Here is an 18,098-nt window from a genome sequence, read left to right on the forward strand (position 1 = left end):
AACAAGCCATGAACGGAGGGAGGAGCGAATAAACAACCAACATTGAAAAGAAAAACATGTGATGATAAAAAACAAAACTCCAGCAAAATGTGTTTAATATGAATATTTATTTAAAAATCCATAGTTCAATACAGAAATAGTAATCTATTATATGTATCATCAGACAATCAGTACTTGAACCATGCTTTCTCAGAATAATCACGGTTTCAAAAAGTACAAGATCATTTCTTTTTTTTTTTTTTTGTCATTATTGAACTTGTGCAAAGAAAATCCACTAGAAAGCAATAGAAACACTGACACAAAATAGATCACGATCAATTCCTTTGAACAATTCATTTTTCTGAAGAAGGCATCGCACAATTCCAAGAAAATCAGTGAAAGATTTAAGGCCATTTTGTACAGTTAATTTTCATATTTTGATATTTCAAAACACTCAGTTTTCAACAAAAGGAACTGGTGAATCCTTTGTAAAACTGTACATGCAAACATAGTGCACGTTAAGAAGATACGAGCATAACAATATATTATTTGGATAGCTTTAGTAAACAAAGATCTTATGTGTGTTAACACCTCACATCGTCTATTAAAACACTCTTATAAAGGTGCCCCACAGGCACAAGCGCACACACTTGTGTATTACTTATCAAACACATGCATGCAGACTCACACACACACACACACTCACATTCCCACTCACGGTTTTATGGGGCTGGGCGAAGTTTGTGCACTATGATTAAAAAGTAAAAAATATGTTATACATGGAGATTTCTCCACCCAACAAGACTCGGTTAGTGGCAGCAATGGCTACAGTATGTGTATGGTTTGGTACATGGGTATGGAGGCAAAGAGTGGCCACAATAGTAAAAAACAATCTAATTAAAAACAATTGAAACAGTCTTCAAACTGAAGAAATGTTGAGAATGAAACATTGGAAATACATAGGGAAAGATAATACAGTGCTTTGACCTGCATTTATCATGCATATATTTACCTGTATCTATCATATGTTCCCTATTTTGTTCATTTAAGTCATTAATGTCTGATGGTTTTTCCCTGGTACATTCTTTATGTCTGGATTTCACTTTTCCAAATTAGCAATTCATTTTATTTTGCTTAGTTTGAATACTGACTTGGGCAGTCCACATAACATAACACTTAACATAACTTCAAATTCCCTATAAACCTATAGGAATTATTACAAAGAGGAGGTTGAAATCACATAACTTGAGATACATGGTTTTAAATATTACGTTTGTATTGTTCAAATATCACAATTACAGTAGATTCAGCTCCTTCTGGCCTTTTTTGCTTCCATACTGTACCAGCCACAATCAACAAGTTGTGTTATGAATTTATGAATGCGTTGTGTATTTTTCAACCCAGATTCACTGAAGCAACATGACTGGAGGTAGTTTACTGTCCAAATCTCATGACAGACGCTTCCTGTAGGCTGTTCATCACTTGACAGCATTGTCCTGGGTTTGAATCTGGTCAGCCAATTATCAAGTAGATAGTGTCTTTGTTTTGCAGGTATTTGCTTTAAAGTACTACAATATGCTCACGATCACCCAAAACCAGAATTTCCCTGATGCTGCTAAAGGGCTCACTTTCTTTCTTAATATTAAAGCAATTTTTCTCTGCCAGAAGGGATTCATGAAAACAGTCACCAAGGACTAACATCAAAAACGAAGCCATTGCCAAATAGGTAGCACCATCAACCAAAGAATTCTTCTGACCCCCCGCAGTTCTGGATCACCAACAGTGTGAAGGATGTGAGTTTTACAGTGTAGCTACAGAGGCAGTAATGAGCTCCTTATTTTGACCTGCAGTCCTAATGATGTGGCCAGCTACCCTTTGAATGCAGTGGGCGGCGGCAGGAGTGTGACTGCACCTCCTGAGCAAACACGGTTAATCCCACCATATTGGCACTCTGCTACAATCCACCGGGGAACTGTGGGGGATGAAAGATGAACTTGAAATAGTGAAGGGACTAGATAACGCAGCGATGGAAGATGTTTAAAACAAACTTTGTGGAAAATGTTAGGGTAATCGTGTTTGGTTACTCTACTTGCCGAGAAGACGTGGGATCCGTTCTTTCTTTTATTATTTTTTTTTTTATGTCTTTATTTTTTGTTGTTCGAACTTTGTTTTAAGATTTAAGATCCACATTCTGTGTAACTTTGGCAATTGGAAAGTAAAAACCTAGTATAGAAAACCTAGTATACTGTGAGTCAGAGTGCATCTGCTGTCACATTAACATTGAGGAGCCAACAATTGCATCTATTACTGCAGAATAAGGCGCAGATAGATGTGATATTTGACACTACTCACCCACTGACTAACCACTGACTAAAAGTTTGTGTCATGTTAGCACAGAAAGATTAAATCATGCTGTGTGATTTTACAAATCTGTCTCAGACAAATTCTGTATCCAACTAAACTGCAAATTTTGTAGGGAACATAATTCCAGCCAGATATTGCTTTTAAAAAATGAGGGTATGTTGACAATAATTTAAGATGGCAAGTCAGAAATATAATATATATATATATATATATATATATATATTTAAATTGGGTTCGATAAAAACCATAAAACCAAACCAGAAGATACTGTGAAGTCCCTTTTGCTACTGTCTGGTTGGAGTTGCTAATTAGAGGTGTCGAAATGGACGGAAATATCTGAAAAGGTCAACAAATACAAAAGATTAGAACTGATTCATACAACGCACAAATCTCGTCCACATTCACACAATTCCTCTCACTCTTTACTCCATGTTTAACTGGAAACATGTTCCTTTTAAATGTGATTGGCACATATAAATACACATCGTAAAACAAACATATAAAAAGCTATTTCAGAGCTAAAGGTGCAATAAAATATGCACACGACATTTTTTTGAATGGAATAAAAAGCAAACATAGGGAAAATGTGTTTTTCTCTGCATTTTTGACCACTGGGCTCTTTATGCTCAAACAGTTTTCTGTTTGAAAGCAGCTGCTGTCATTTTCAACATGGGGCAGGGATGTTGGACGACACAATGAGACAAAACCCCTGGGCGTGTGGGCATCCTATTGCCAAGGCAGTTTGGAGAAGAGAGACAGCAACAGAGAGAGAGAGAGAGAGAGAAAGAGAGAGAGAGAGAGAGAGAGAGAGTAGCTATGTTTCCACTCAACAGTCAGTAAATAATAAGCAGAAACCTAGTAACAGAAAAAAGTTTGGCCCTTAAAATGTAAAAACCTAGAAAGCGTGTCCACTGTTGGCTGTAGATTTCTTTGATAGATTAGTTTTTGGCCCCAATATGAGTCTTTTAATAGTAATACTTTTTAAAAAGTCTGATCTGATACATGTATTTACCTTGGTCCACACATGGGCTATATAAACCAGTTAGTGGGGTCTGATTGGATGACTGTGCAGAATATTTATTGATTATGAATTAAATTATCGACCAAACTAAGTTGTGTTTGAATAAAATACATAAATATGTTGCATTTGTAATTCAGAATCGCATCTGCAAAATAAGGAAAAGATATAAAAGCTGTGTTGGATGGAAACAGAGCTAGTGAAAGTGCATAAAAGAAAGGACAGAAAGAGTGACATATAGTCAGATACAGGAAGAAAAGCTGTAACAGAGAGACCGATCAACAGACTTCTCAGACCTGAGAGCAGTGCAGACAGACAGGGTGAAATGACAGGTGGAAAAACAGGCCAACACTCACCCGCCACAGACAGACAGATGGGTAGAGGAGGTAGTGCAGGGCCACTATATGCATGCACTTGACTGAGGCTACACTCATGCAAAAGGTTAATACAAACACCAGAATACAGTACAGTACGGTACAGAACGGTACGGTACGGTACAGAAGGGCTACCAGGACCTGCACTGCTGTTACCTGACAACACATGCCAGGGGAGAGAGAGAGAGAGAGAGGGGAGAGAGAGAGAGAGAGAGAGAGAGAGAGAGAGAGAGAGAGAGCTTTACAAGCTTTATATTGAAACTATGTGTATATAAAAGTATTAACAGTAAAAATCCTTGTTAGCGTTTACTGTAAACAGTGAGTGAGTTGAAGAGAGATAGTAAGGAAGAGATAGAGAAAGTTTATGTCCAGCTATTTACAGGAGAAGTCAGTGTCATTTAAGATCAAGTGATTCCTTTGTTATGTCTGGAGACATTCTCTTTACAGTGTTTCCAAAGAACGGTCCTGCATTCCCTGAACCCTCTTTCTTCTTCCCTTCCCTTCCTCAGGTAAATCATGCGACTGAGATCATCCCGAGCTTAAACTCTTTCTAAGTTTTCCTGGCAAAAAAAAAAAAAAAAAAAAAAAAGTCCAGACAGCAACAGGAATGCTTGACAGTGGAAGTAAACAGGCTCTCATTGGCTTTTCCTGTCCTCAAAAGCAACACTCTCCTGGCCCGGCATGCAGCTTTCCTGAACACGAGAAAGACCACTGTGATCCACGACGACAAGGCATGGAGAGCGGCTTTAAGGAGATGGAAGTATTTTGTACGTTACGTCAGTTAAGCTAACTCCCTGACTCCAAAACCTTACGCCTCCTTGCTCCTCATATCTGGGTTTGGATTGGCTGGCCTGGAGGCGTGTAGGGCGGTGGCGCCGGCGATGGCTTGATCCCGCGGGTCCTCATGTAAGAAAGGAATTGGTCAGGGATCTCGGCCAAGACGTCTTTGGCGAGCCTGGCCATGCTCAAGACGTGGTTCCCAGTCCGATCGATGTAGTCCCTGAAGGGAACAAACTGAGTGGAAGGAGAGAGAACAAATTTAAGTTAAGTCAATCTAATCTAACATAACAGTATGATTATTAGCTCCACACTACTTCTTCATTTCAATGACCTCAAATGAACCATCACCAGGTAAGAATGACTGTGACTGTCATATGTCATAGTCTACTTCAACCATCTTATTTAGGAGTAGCTTTAATAGGTAGTTATTTAAGATACTGTAAGTGAAAGCCAGTGTGTGCCGACTATAAATGAGGAGCCTGCAATGGACTTTTTGTTAAACCGGTTGGCTCACTGTGCCGTTCAGACTGTAAAGCAATAGCAATTAGAGGTGTGGGGCCAAGGAAAGGGTCAACTGAGAGGAACAGGAAAGGTTAAAACTTGGAGGGTATATGATGAGTGAAGAGAGTTGGTTTTCTAAAGAGAGGGAAAACGAGGAAAGTCTCAGAGAGGAAGACACAGTGGTGTAGAAGTGAGCGAAAGGTGGGAGGAAATGGGTGGGAAAGAAGAGCGGAGGTGAATTTAAGTGAACCAATAAGTGAGGAGAATGGTCAAAACAGAAAAAAGAAGAATTTAACTTACATGTTTTTTAAAGTTAGTAGAAGATGTGCTTATGAACTGTATGTTTTTTGTAACAATACCACCATCTCACCTGTCTACATCGCAAATTGGTGCTGGCACAGAGAAGAGAGTCTACCCTAATTAAGATGCTGCAGATTTGCTGTATTTTACTGAAAAGGAACTCTGGTGTCTGGTTTCCAGGGAACATAGGAGGTGGTGAGTATCAAAACTCAGCTGATCGGATCCCTCAAGTCACCGAGGTGAGCAGCGAACTTAGAAACAAGCAATATACAAATTAGTGATGTCATGTTTTTACTGCCAATTTTAATTACTAGAGTTCGCCAACACAATTTGGGGCTGCTGGAGTGGGAAATCGAGCAGTTTTTTAGCAGTTGAGATTGAGATGCATCACCTCTGGATGATACACGATCAGTTCTTTAAGTGTGTAGGTGTTTTCCAAATCTCGGCAATTAACTTAGTACAAGTTTATTATATGATCACAAGATCACGTGAGAGGCCAAGTTGTGCTGAAAAGCCTTGTTGCAGAATGGAAATCTCTCCATAATGCTTGGGGGTATTAGCTTGCTGGTAACGACAGCCTGTGTCTTTTCTGCATATAGCGTTGTGTGTGTGTGTGTGTGTGTGTGTGTGTGTGTGTGTGTGTGTGTGTGTGTGTGGCGATTTCAGCTTGTTAAAAAGTCAACTAATGAGCACCACATCGGCTAAGGGAGGGTGTGATGGAGCAAGATAAAGCTGTGGCGATATATAAAGGTCAGAACCGGACCAATGGATCACTCTGAATGTTTGCATTTCTTCCCACTGCCTTAATGATATATTAATATATTGATGATATATTAATATATTACATATTAATAAAGGCTTTCTTCTTCTACAGCAGCTGCAACCATCTATATACATTTCAGGAAGCAAGGAAGACAAATGTGCCCAGTTGTCATCCATTGCGTTAATTTAGCCATCATTCTCAAAATCAGCATCACATTTAAAATTCATCAGATTCATCAACAGGGACAAAAACAGAAAGCTGTGATGACGACAGATCACAGCGGATAAGCGGGAGAGCTCATTTGCAATCTTAGACATTTGATTACTGTCAAAAACTTTACACAAAGAACTTTGGAGCAATGACAACTTAGTGCAAAAGGATGTGATAGAAAGTTATGTCCGTCTCTACCTGAACAATGTCCCTCTCAGCGTATTTCCCTCTGGATGAGATTCTTACTTCGTCACCGTCCAACTCCACCATGGCTGAGGAGGATAAAGAGGAAGGCTGAGGAGATCCCTCCAAAACAAACCAAAGAAACCTTTCTCATATTAAATTTACAACTTGACCTACCATCGAATTCTGCAGGTCCTACGCCCACTATGATGATTGACATTGGCAGACAAGAGGCCTGCAAGAAAGGAAAGAAACAATCAATATCTCATTTATTTGAAGAATAAATATTCCTTTTTATTTGTTTTTGTACAAAGGGTCACAAGTGAGACCCTACACATACGTGGCCTCTTGTCTGTGTGTCGTTTATGTCTTGCCGGCACGTTTCCTACATACAGTGTGTGTGTGTGAGCATGTATGTGAATCACTGATGTTTGTTTTCTACAGCACCTCCCACAGAGCTGTGTGGGTCAAGACATCACAGCGAATAAAATTAGAGACTAGAGAATCGACAACACTCGTGTGTTTGAGTAATGTGTTGCTCTGGTGGCAGTTTAGTAGATGACTGTATGAAATATCATCTTTCGGCTCCACCTGTGTAAAGCACTTCTTCTCTACTGCCCTTTGCTCTATTTGTGTTTCTGTTCAGTTGCTACCTCCCCATCGCCCCCCTCCCCGCCCTCTAAGGCTCGGAGGAGAAAGCCCCCTCTCTCCTCGCCATCTCTGTTTTCAAAGTCGTGCCTCCACAAAAATAGCTGTTGTTCACTGTTCATTTAGTTTGCATTCCACATTGAGCTCTGGCTTCCCACTGGAGCGTGCAAGGACTTGACAGTGATGGAGAGGATGGACGGGGGTGAATAACATGCTGTCAAAAGGCAGAGCGGCACAGCAACCACACAAAATAACAGCAGTAAAGGCCCCCCCCGGTCACCTCGGGTTTATGTTTGGACTGCAATGAAAAATGGAAAAATAGGTTCCAGCAATAGCAATCAAAATGCTAAAGGTATACATTCAACATACAGTTTCAAATACTATTACTACTATTACTATTTCTAAAAGGCTGTCAAACTTAAATGGAATTGTTTTTCCTTTTAATTTGGGTGCTACGGTGCAGGATCGGGTGTTAAATCCTACAGGAGATGCCCTTACATTCACAATAGACTCCTTGGTCTGGGCCATGTCAGAGATGACGCCATCTGTGATGATGAGGAGCACAAAGTACTGGGAGCCATCCTTCACTGAAGCTGCATACCTGCACAAAGAAACAGACCAAGTCCTCTTTTTAGTTGTAGAATTGAATTAGCGCACTTAGCCCCTTCTTAAAAGAAATAAGAACATGCAGAGAAAAGCTTCACACATCGTTTAAGAATGATTTTTGTTATTGAATAAATGTTACTAACCTCCCTCTCTCTGTCAAGTACCTCTGCCTGTACATCCATCTTTGTGTCAGTTCTACAGATCCTCAGCTCAATATGGCTTTCAATTTCTCCTGCTCTTTTGACCTTTCTCTCCCGTGTGAGTCATAAACTGACTGTTACTGATATTTACGCACGCTTCAGTTTCTGCTACGTTTAACCTTTCTGCACTGCCAGGTTAGATCTATGTGTGTGTCTGTCTCCTCCCCGCTGGAGATAACTGATTCTTACTGTAGATGATCACACATTGCAGACATTTCATAAAAAAATGGAGGCATAGGGCGAAAGGTGATAGACAGAGAGGTGATCACTAAACTGTACACGAGATTGAAAAAGGTTTTAATGTGGTTTGGAGGAGTTTGGAGAATGTATGCTTATTAGTCTGGTATGCAACCGGGCTAGAAGAGTGCTTTAGTAACAGCCAATGCAGCCCCACAGCAACAAAACTGTGGGGAAGAGTTAAATGCTGAATAAATATGATGACTAGGAGAAGAGAAAGTAACAAAATCCCCCCCCCCATGTTCACACTTCTGAGTTTTTGCGTGGATTAAACTAATGACACGTAACATGCTAATTAGTGCGAGCTGATGTTAGGCACATATTATTACCTTCACATTGTGCCAGAAGCAGTTCACCTGCTTCTAGTCTTTATGCTGAGTTCATGTCTCCTAGATCTAACTTCATATCCTTCCCCAAATAACTTGCTTTCTGGCACCCGTAAAGTTAGGTGTTCAGGTTTAACAAATAAATTTAAAGCTTTAGAGGCTGTTTTGACATCTGTGGTAAAGAAAAAAAGGGGATTGCTGTTTCCCCCCTTGTTTTTCCACAGTGTTTTTCTGTGTTACGGCTGCCTCTATGCTCCATGCTTAATGTGAAGATATGACAGTGGTATAAATTTGTCTCATCTAGCCCTGAGCAAGAAAGCAAGTGTGTTAAAAAGAGTGTGTTCGTGTACAGCACACGTAATGAGTAATTCGTTTGTGCAATTAGTGTGTTGGAGGGCGTGTATAAAGTAAAAGTGGGAGGTTTATAAAGAAGGTCTGATGAAAAGAAGGCGTGATGGGTGTTCATGTTCATCATAGTAAGAATAAAAATAAACGGCTGCATCTAGATTAGATGTTTGTTCCACCATTTTCACTCCAGACTGCCTTGGCCTCTTCATGTGCAACGGCACAATTTTAGGAAATTACATTGGAACTATGTGAAGTAATCTGATGAGAGACTTCACTTGATCTCTCTAATTACATACTTGCATGAATAGTCCCTTAATGTCTTTTTTTGTTTGAAATTTGAGAACGCCGTTCTAAATCACAGGTCTGCATAAATTATGTTCTACATCCACATCCACACACAGACACAAACAAACATGCAATCAGCTGTCGGGCATTTTCTCTGTTTGTTTCCCCAGTTCGCTCTCCCTCACTCCTGTTAGCTACCTGGAGACCCTTGCTGTACAGCGCTTATTACAGAAAACCTGAGAACACATGTTTAGTGTCAATCGCAGAGAGAAGTGTACTTGGTGTTCTTTCACACATAAGCAAATCATCTGAGCTTCTATAAGCAGTTCATTATGTAAGCAGTGATAGCAAACATGCAAGTGTATAATGGTGTCTGTGGTATAATGAAAATTAAAAGGGAAAGCAAATGTAAGATGAGAATAGGAGGCTTAAGAAAACGCTTTCATGTGTGTGAAGCGTGTGTGTTACCTGGCCACATGGTTGATGACAGGGGAGAAGTTGGTGGGTCCGTAGAGCTGAACTGACTTCAGACTCTGGTAGTAGGCGTCCATAACACCGTCAATGCCTGCACAGTACGGATTCTGAGGATTCCCATTCTACATTGAACACAAGAGGAGAAAAAAAGGAGGATTCATCTCAATTATTACTGAGATTCAGTTGAAAATGTTTAAAAAAGTGTTGATTGGTGCTCTTGATATGTACCAGTGACCCTTCATGAAGACACAATTCATTTCTGCACTTCACATCATATGTACAGTAAGTACATGAAGATTTTTTTTATTTATTTTTTTCTCTTTCTGTTCAATCTCACTCTTACCAGTGCAAACTCATGGGAGACACGTCCGTCAGGCGGCAGCTTGGCTCCAAAGCCAAGTGCGGGAAACATCTTATCACTGTCATAGTCCTGGATGATCTCCCCTACTGCCTTCAGGGCCATGGCGTAGGTATTCAGCTGGTAGGGACTCATGTAATGCAGTGAGGTGGGCTGGGCTGGGTTACCTGTTTGTGACAAACGGGAACACACAACCACAGTATTGTAATTTATTATTAATATGGTTAATTGTTATACGAAAAAGTTGTTCCAACAATTATAAGTTGTATAATCCTTAAAATGTACTGCTATAAGGTCAAGTGATGAGTCTTTATCTTTGCCTCTGTCTGCATCAAACCAGAGGCACATTGTGGTTGACTCACCATATCCATTAGCCGACAGCAGAAGTACACAATTAGGATCTCAGTCAATAAAATTGAGGGTGCCATGGTTACGGGGTAGAGAATCAAATATGAACTTGTGACATTTTGGACATTTCATGTTTGCTGTGAGTAAAAGGCCACATCAACGCTCGGCTTTTCCAAAATGTTTCTGGAATTGTTCGAATATGCGTCATGGTTGAAAACAACAATGATCTTTAGGAAATTACTGTAGACCTGCCCCCAGGCTGCTCAGTGAGTCTGAGATCTCCTCTCCATTTTAAAATATACACTGCCCATCCTTTAGCTTGGATTAGTTAGTTGGAAAGTTATAGCTATATTATAAAACTCTGCGTTTTACTTGAGCTTTCAATTTGCTATTTAGGTGGCATTTTAACCAACTGAAGAACTCAGTGAGTGCCAGACAAGAGCAACTACACCTCAACATCAAACACATTTCTCCGTCCTCTGCCTCAAAGCTCTCATTTGATTTAATAGGATTTGGCTCTATCGCTGGCGCCTGTCCTGCCAGGACCGAGCTCAAGGGTAGATGGATAACACAGTCCTTCATCATGGCCATCGCGGCGTGTTACTGCACTCATCTTTAGCTACCAGGTGTGACAGAGAGGGCCATTAGGAAGCACTCGATTCCCCATCTGCATATTTGAATGAACGCTCACTCGGCATTCAGCACACTTTGTGGGTCTGTCTTTATGTGGATTCTCCAGGCGTGTGCATGTTCAAAAAGAGAGAGTGTGTGTGTGTGTGTTTACTGGTAGGCTCACCATTGGAAGCTGTGAAATCAATGGCCACAGTGAAGTTAATCTGGGTCCTTAGGAGAAAAAAGAGGAGAGATGATTCATTAATCAACAATCATCTGCCTCCTCTATGTATTACTCACACACACACACACACACACACACGCGCGCACACTCACCTGTGATGCAACAAGAAACAATCAGAAGAAATGAACTGCACACACAATCAAGTTAAAATGATCACTGTTTGAGCGCAAATGGAGTTCTTCCTGCCCTTTAGCTGCGGCAGTAATGAGGAGACAGTGAGTTATAAGGCTTTCACACTAAACACACAAGCATGGCATCGCTCAGGGGAAGGTTGTAGCTGTTTTTCATGGGGGGGTAACATAGCTACAGTCTCCTTAACAACTGCACAAGTCAAAACAGCATGTGCCACCAAGCCCCCTAAAAACACACAGTGAAATGTGTGCATTTGTTAATCATCCCAGTGCACAGGGAGAAAAGTCAGAGAATCTACAGAGATGGCAATCCATCCATTTCATCCTACACCAAAGTGGTGGACAGACTCCCTTTATCATGCCTACAGCCACTCTGATAACCATATTTTGTGTCTTTCCATTTAATGAAGTTAAGACAGCAGCCTGTAGCCATTTAAAAGATTAGGATGCTCTGTATGAGGGTGAGACACACACACACACACACACACACACACACACACATTCCTTCTGGCTTTTGCTCCGGCTCAAACAAACTTTACACTTTGTAGTTTTTCAGAGCAAGAGAGCCAAAACAGACAGAAATGATTAAAAAGAAGTAGGATTATACAGATGAAACAGAACAGAGACAAACAGACAACACAACAACCGGCATGAGAGAGGGGTACATCTCTCCCCGTCAAAGCATTTCCTAACTTGTTAACCTGCAGGAACAGGGTTGTGCTTAAGTGCTCTGTCTGCTTGTCACAGTTTTTTCACACCAATCCTCACCCGCTGCCACACATGCAGTACACACACAAACACACACGGGAGCCTCCCTGTCGACTTTAAACACATCTGCTGGATTCTCAGCCAGTGGTGTTTCAAAAAAGCGCCGTAAAAAGTGACAAAAGCTAAATTCTACAGTATTTAATAGGGTGGGTTATTTGTCCGACATTGAAAAAATTCCAGTGAAGAAGCTTTTCTAGCAGAAAGCTGCAAGGAGAAGTGAGCAGAGAGGTGATCTGATAAAACCCTGGTCCACTTACCCACACCATACGCCTGGCAGCCTAAATTATGCATGCCCTCTTTCTCTCACACCCAATATCTCTGTCATGTGCATGCACAAAATGTAAGAGAGAAACTCCAATTGTGTGAGTGTGAAGGGATGGCCATAAGAAAACAAGGTGAACTGGGGGTCGAACAATAAAAAAAAAAAAGACTAAAGCCAGAGAATGCAGTAGCTTGAGTATCAGTAACATGAGTCAGAATGACATGTATATTATTTATGATATAAATCCTCACAAAAGAAGTCATAATAATAATTAATATACCGTGCACTTAAATGTACATTAAAGAAAGTGACGCATGCACCCTGATGTATTAGCAACAGAGCAAATTCACAGCCACTTTTAACTGATTAATATCTCCCTTTCATTCCCGTCATGTGGCTTTCTGATCTGTTTCAGTGAGGAGGCACACCCATTACCAGCAGCACTGCTGGGTAGCTCCCATGAGTAATTGTTGGCTAAGTGGCTTGTTTTAATTACACACTGAAGACAGCTGTTCACTTTTACTTTCCTTATCATTCACGAGGCATCTCCTACACTAGACACTAACGTATTAAAGAATATGGCTGCACTTCTGAGTGGTGCATGCTGCATAATACTGTTTGGAGTGATGGGGGAATGCCTCTCCACCTGCTGGTTTCCTGTTAGTCCCTGATCTTCCCCTGCTGTTAAAGCCCACAGTGACTTAGCCAGGAACCAATATGACAAAGTAATGCACAGCAGGTGGGGGGCGCCTAGTGAAGAGGCTGCACACTACATTCAAATACGCTGTACAAGCTGCATGCCAACGTCTCTCCTAAATCTTTGAAGCATCTTTTCTAATTTGAGAGAAGATGTGCTCATCAAGTACAGTGTCTGGGTCCTGAAGCAAGACAACTTCTAATTCTATTCTCAATTATTAGATTGAAAACATATGATCACTGCACCAGCATATGAGCTGTTAAAAGCTCCATCTTTACTAGGTGCAACATTAAAATGATTAGTATGATGATGCATCAACAATTATAACCCAATGAAATTATATTCAACAATGTCAAATCAGTCATTCTGCATAAAAACTACTTTTACTTTTACTACTTCAAGTATACTTTTGTACATAAGTACCATTTTGAATGCAGGACTTACACACTGTACTTTTACACTCTGGTAATAGTTTCACTAAAGTAGTTCTAAAGTAGGACAGTAGTAAAGACAGCAAGAAAAAGTGGTTTAATAAAGATGCTAGGCTAAAGACAGAGACAAAACAGACTGCTGCCAGTGGCCGGTACTGCTCTATTTAAAAATCCTTACCCTGGCTGAAAGCATCAGTTCCACCTGATTGTAATAATATGCCACCTCTCAATATACTGTATGTAATGCATTTTTCTTTGCAGCTGTATCTTTTTTTAATGTGACCACAAGATGAAACGTTCACAAGAAGTCTCCTTTTCTCTTATACAGTATTGAAGGGCCAGAGGGAGAAGGATGCATGCATGAGTGCACCGACTGGCCTAAAAATGGCATCCGAGGTTGGGCGATGCGACCTCGCCTGATGATATGCAAGCAGATGTTGATGGTTGGACGGAGTCCATCTGGCCAGAGGAGGAGAGAGAAGAGGAAAGGAGAGGAGAGGAAAAGAGAAGGGATGACAAGCAAACAGCTCATTCCTGCATCTAATCAAATTAGCTTAAATATGATACATCAGATATTGGCAGATGTATTGTGTTTGCTCATTTACTAGGTAGAAACCACAAAGTAAAATGTCTGGGCTCTTTTTTAGACATCTTTGTGTCTTCTCTCCTATCTAATGATAACCTCTGAGAATAAATTCAATGGGAGCAGAGTTCCTCCAGCTTCTATTCTCATTTCAATACTCAATTCACAAACCAAAACAAGGGGAAACAATATCTGTCACTGTGAGTGACAGAGCTGCCTTCAAAGGCACAACTCAAAATGAAAGATATGGCCAACAATTCCTCATGCTTTTATTCTTATGCTCATAAATAGAAGGCTTTTTGTTGAAATCCATGGGCGGTACTAATGCTTTATCAGAGGGAGTGAATGGGAATGGGAGCAGCAATGCTCTGGATTGAGATGGAGTCTTCTGAGATTAGCAATTTATCATAATGCTGCAAGCAGATCGTGTTGCTAATTAGGTCCAAATGAACAATTAGCTGATTGGGGTGAAGTTGCAAAAAGAGCCGCCAATCAAACGACACCACAGCGCGGAGGAGAAGCGAAAGTTAGGACAAAATACCTGTGTAGACAGTCAAAGATTCGGTAAAATGCACGATGGAGTGTGTGCGAGCACGCGTGTGTAGTTACATTTTCGTGTGCGAGTGTGTGAATTTGTGCGCCTGCACACAATTGGTTTAAGTGCAACTGGACCATTACAGTCCATTTAGGTTTCAAGCACTGAGACAGCACTTGGCACCTTATACCGCCACACATGCTCGTAACATCCGCCCCACCCCCCCCCCCACCCCCCAGCTCACACTCTCAAAGCAAATCCAAGAAAAGAAATAACTACACCCTCTTCCTGGAAGTTTCAAAGTGCTCTCTGACTGACTGTGCTGCTGGGAACGTGGTGGTGTGTGCGGGGAGGTTTGTGGTTGGGATTTCTCCATTAGCAGTTAGAGACGGAATGAATAAGCAGTACAAACAGGTCCCAGAGCAGTAGGGCGAGGAGAAATTGTTCAACAGTTATAGCAAAAACATCTACATTTTTAACAGTGTCTCTCCTCTTTCTGACTTTCTGTACTGGCTAAAACAAACACGGCTACAGACAGGGGAGCAGGAACAGAGGAATACAAGGACAAAATGTTGCACACGCATGCACGTACACACTTGTTTTCATACGATCGAGTCATCATCCTCAAGTGTTTTACATGGCGGGGACCAGCATTTCGAGTTCCCACATGTGTGAGCGTATGTAAAGGTTTCAGTCCACACGATGTGAGCAATACATAGTGCACACACACGCACGAACACACACACGCTTTCTCTCCCTTGACAGTCTCCCCCTCTGTGATCCTAATGAAGGCAGAGTGTGTAGGGGAGCACTCACGTCATGCCTGGCTGCACATGGTCAACCTTCCTGAGCCACATACGTACATAAGCACATCTACACAGACACACATATGGGCACACACACACGACTGAAACACAATACAAGATTACACACAGGGACACACACTTGGGAGTCCCGTGTACTTCAGGTCAGCCATCTGTCAGTCTCCGCCTTTCAATTTCTGTCTCTCAGATGCAAATGTCCACTTTTCCATCTGATTCCCTCTCACTGAGGGATCATTATCTTTGCCTCTTCTGTGTCTCTCTGTCTATTACAGACACTGAGTCATGATGGGGTTTTCATTGAGACAGGGACACTCAGCATGTCACTGCTCTCTAAAGGACCATCTATCAGTGTGGGTTCAACGCATGCATGGTTATTGACCTACCCTCCTTTGATGTAGTCGAGGAAGGTAACTTCAATGTCCACCAGGAAAGACAGCAGCGTTACCTGTAAGTGACAGAGCCAGAGTCACTGTCAGTGTCACTGTAAGTCAGTGACGTGTACAAATGCATTTGTATTTATTAAGGCAGTGAACAACACATCAGATTTGATGCTTTACCGTTCCAGAGTTGAGGTATTTTTTCTTCTTCCCTTTCTTCTTTGGGTTCACCACCTAAAAAAAGGCAAGTTTCACGTTTGTAAAGTAACTCAAACGATTATCAACAGGTTAATTCATCCATCAATTCAGCCTTGACTTGTGTCAGCTGTTTCACTGTTAGATGCAGTCCGTCCCTTTCCCCATGCTCAAATACTCACAGATACTTGAGCATATATGAGCTTTTAGCTGCATAGGAGCAGATAAATCCAGTGGATAAATTATGAACCCTATGCATTTAAAGCAGCTGGATGTTTTGAGGGACAGTTATTTTTGTATAGAGTTGAGGAAAGAGTCAAGTCTTAAGCTGCGGGCCTCTTTTCATTTGGTACCAAGAATATTAAAACGTCAAATTGCTCCTGTGATGTGGGGAGCAGCCAGAAACCTGAGACATGCGACTCTTTTTGAATCCCAAGGACCGGATCTGCCCTTTTAAATCAGAGCTTTATGGCCTCATTAAACTGTGCCAAGGTTAAACAGAGAGAGACAGACCTCTGGGAAACAACATATAAATGTGTGGATTTATGCATTTCTCCTTGGTTCACATTGCAATAGCTGCACACAAGGGCACATTTGCCTCTGGAGGTTGGGTAGTGATTGCAATGTGGTGTTAACTCAAACACACACTCACACACACACACACCATTTATTTTAAGCAAAGCCAAGCCATCATCTCTCTAACTGGCTGCTTCAAGTTGAGGAAAAAAAGGGTCAAGGAACAGGTCAGAAATCATAAAATGACGCTGCTTGTGTGCTGGGGTGTGCTGTGTGTCTCTGTCTGCTGTTCCTCACACCTCTGTGAGTGTGTCCACCAATGCAACATTAGGTTAGACAGCAGCTGTTTCAAATGACACGTCCCCTGTGCGTGCTCGACTCTATGTGCGGTACTCTGTTAATCAAGAACTGTTGCCTCATCCTGGGACAACATACACCGGCGATCCATCATCGCTGTCAGTGTAAGTGTGTGAGAGAGAAATTGAGGGTCAGATAAGTGGCATCAACCTGTTCCCTGAGCTATTTTAGCTTCAAATGTTTTAAATGTATCTTTGTTTTGATCTGTGACATTTATAGTTTGATTGATTGAGTTGAAAGTGAATGTCTGACTCCAAGAAACAATAAATCAAGAGCATTAATTGAGCAATCTTGTTGTGTAAAAATGGTGATTTCTATAGTTAGGTTTAATGTTAGTAAAATGTTCATGCTCTCACCCAGATACACACATGCAAACTCACCTCATAGACATTGAACTGACTCTGTCCTCTGGAGAGTTCTCTGTAGCTGGTGCTGAACTCTCCAATAAAGTCATGACTACAGAGGGAAGCGAGGTGAACAGAGACGACAAAGAGAGAAGGAATACATGAAACGAGATGTTGCTGGCCGGGAAATTCCACGTAACTATTCAAAGCAGCTCACACAGATCACAGTTTATGTAAATCCAGCATCCAGGAGGTAAAAACTCAAAGCACAATACTATTGTTCTTAAAGCAAACAACTTTAAATTTGTTAAAATTGTCAGCCATCAGTTGTAGTTACTAATCAACTGAAGTGAGACATCATTAGGATTATTTGTTTGCAGCTTGTAATTTGAAAGTTTATGTGATCATTTTATTACAACAGTAACAATGTGAGTGGAGGATGAATTACCTGCCATCTCTGTCCCAGTCGTACACCTCAACCTTGATTGTTCTGTTGGGAGATGTAAAAAATTGAATTAAATTAGAACAAAAATATGTAATAAATATAACACATATAATCAGCAATCACACTGAAATTATAACTGCCTGTCACCTTATGTGCCCTCCACAACATCCCATTATACAGTAGCTTATAAGGAAATGGAGAAAAAATGAATAATCTGAAAGAGGCAGATATTCTGGGATATCCCTCTACTCTAACGTCGTCAACAGAAGGGTCATTTGTCTCTGACGAATGCAGGAGAGAAAAACACAGAGAGGGAAAGCGGAGAGGCAAAAAGATAACACAACAGAGACTGAATTAAAACTGAGAGAGCACCGCCGATGTTGCAAAGAAAGGCTCAAACCTGAATAAAGTCAGTTGATTAAGTTTGTCTTTTGTGACGCTAATTAGCACAGATGAATGACATTTGGAAGAACCC

General features: G+C 41.1%; 1 protein-coding gene across 1 annotated transcript in view; it reads right to left on the reverse strand.

Annotated features, from left to right (window-relative positions):
- Positions 1-88: 88 nt before the first annotated feature.
- The window catches only part of LOC113164673 (copine-8), a 54,357-nt gene continuing 36,347 nt past the window's right edge, over positions 89-18,098 (reverse strand). Inside the window, exons 10-20 of the mRNA XM_026364067.1 lie at positions 17,627-17,668; positions 17,215-17,290; positions 15,947-16,000; positions 15,773-15,834; positions 11,099-11,145; positions 9,940-10,121; positions 9,591-9,718; positions 7,619-7,721; positions 6,650-6,707; positions 6,488-6,561; positions 89-4,749 (exon numbers count right to left, since the gene is read on the reverse strand). Of these exons, the coding sequence (XP_026219852.1) occupies positions 4,561-4,749; positions 6,488-6,561; positions 6,650-6,707; positions 7,619-7,721; positions 9,591-9,718; positions 9,940-10,121; positions 11,099-11,145; positions 15,773-15,834; positions 15,947-16,000; positions 17,215-17,290; positions 17,627-17,668 (1,015 nt within the window). The 3' untranslated portion in view covers positions 89-4,560. The remainder of the gene's footprint in view (positions 4,750-6,487; positions 6,562-6,649; positions 6,708-7,618; positions 7,722-9,590; positions 9,719-9,939; positions 10,122-11,098; positions 11,146-15,772; positions 15,835-15,946; positions 16,001-17,214; positions 17,291-17,626; positions 17,669-18,098) is intronic.

The sequence above is a fragment of the Anabas testudineus genome, chromosome 23 (assembly GCF_900324465.2).
Source record: "Anabas testudineus chromosome 23, fAnaTes1.2, whole genome shotgun sequence".
Lineage (NCBI taxonomy): Eukaryota > Metazoa > Chordata > Actinopteri > Anabantiformes > Anabantidae > Anabas > Anabas testudineus.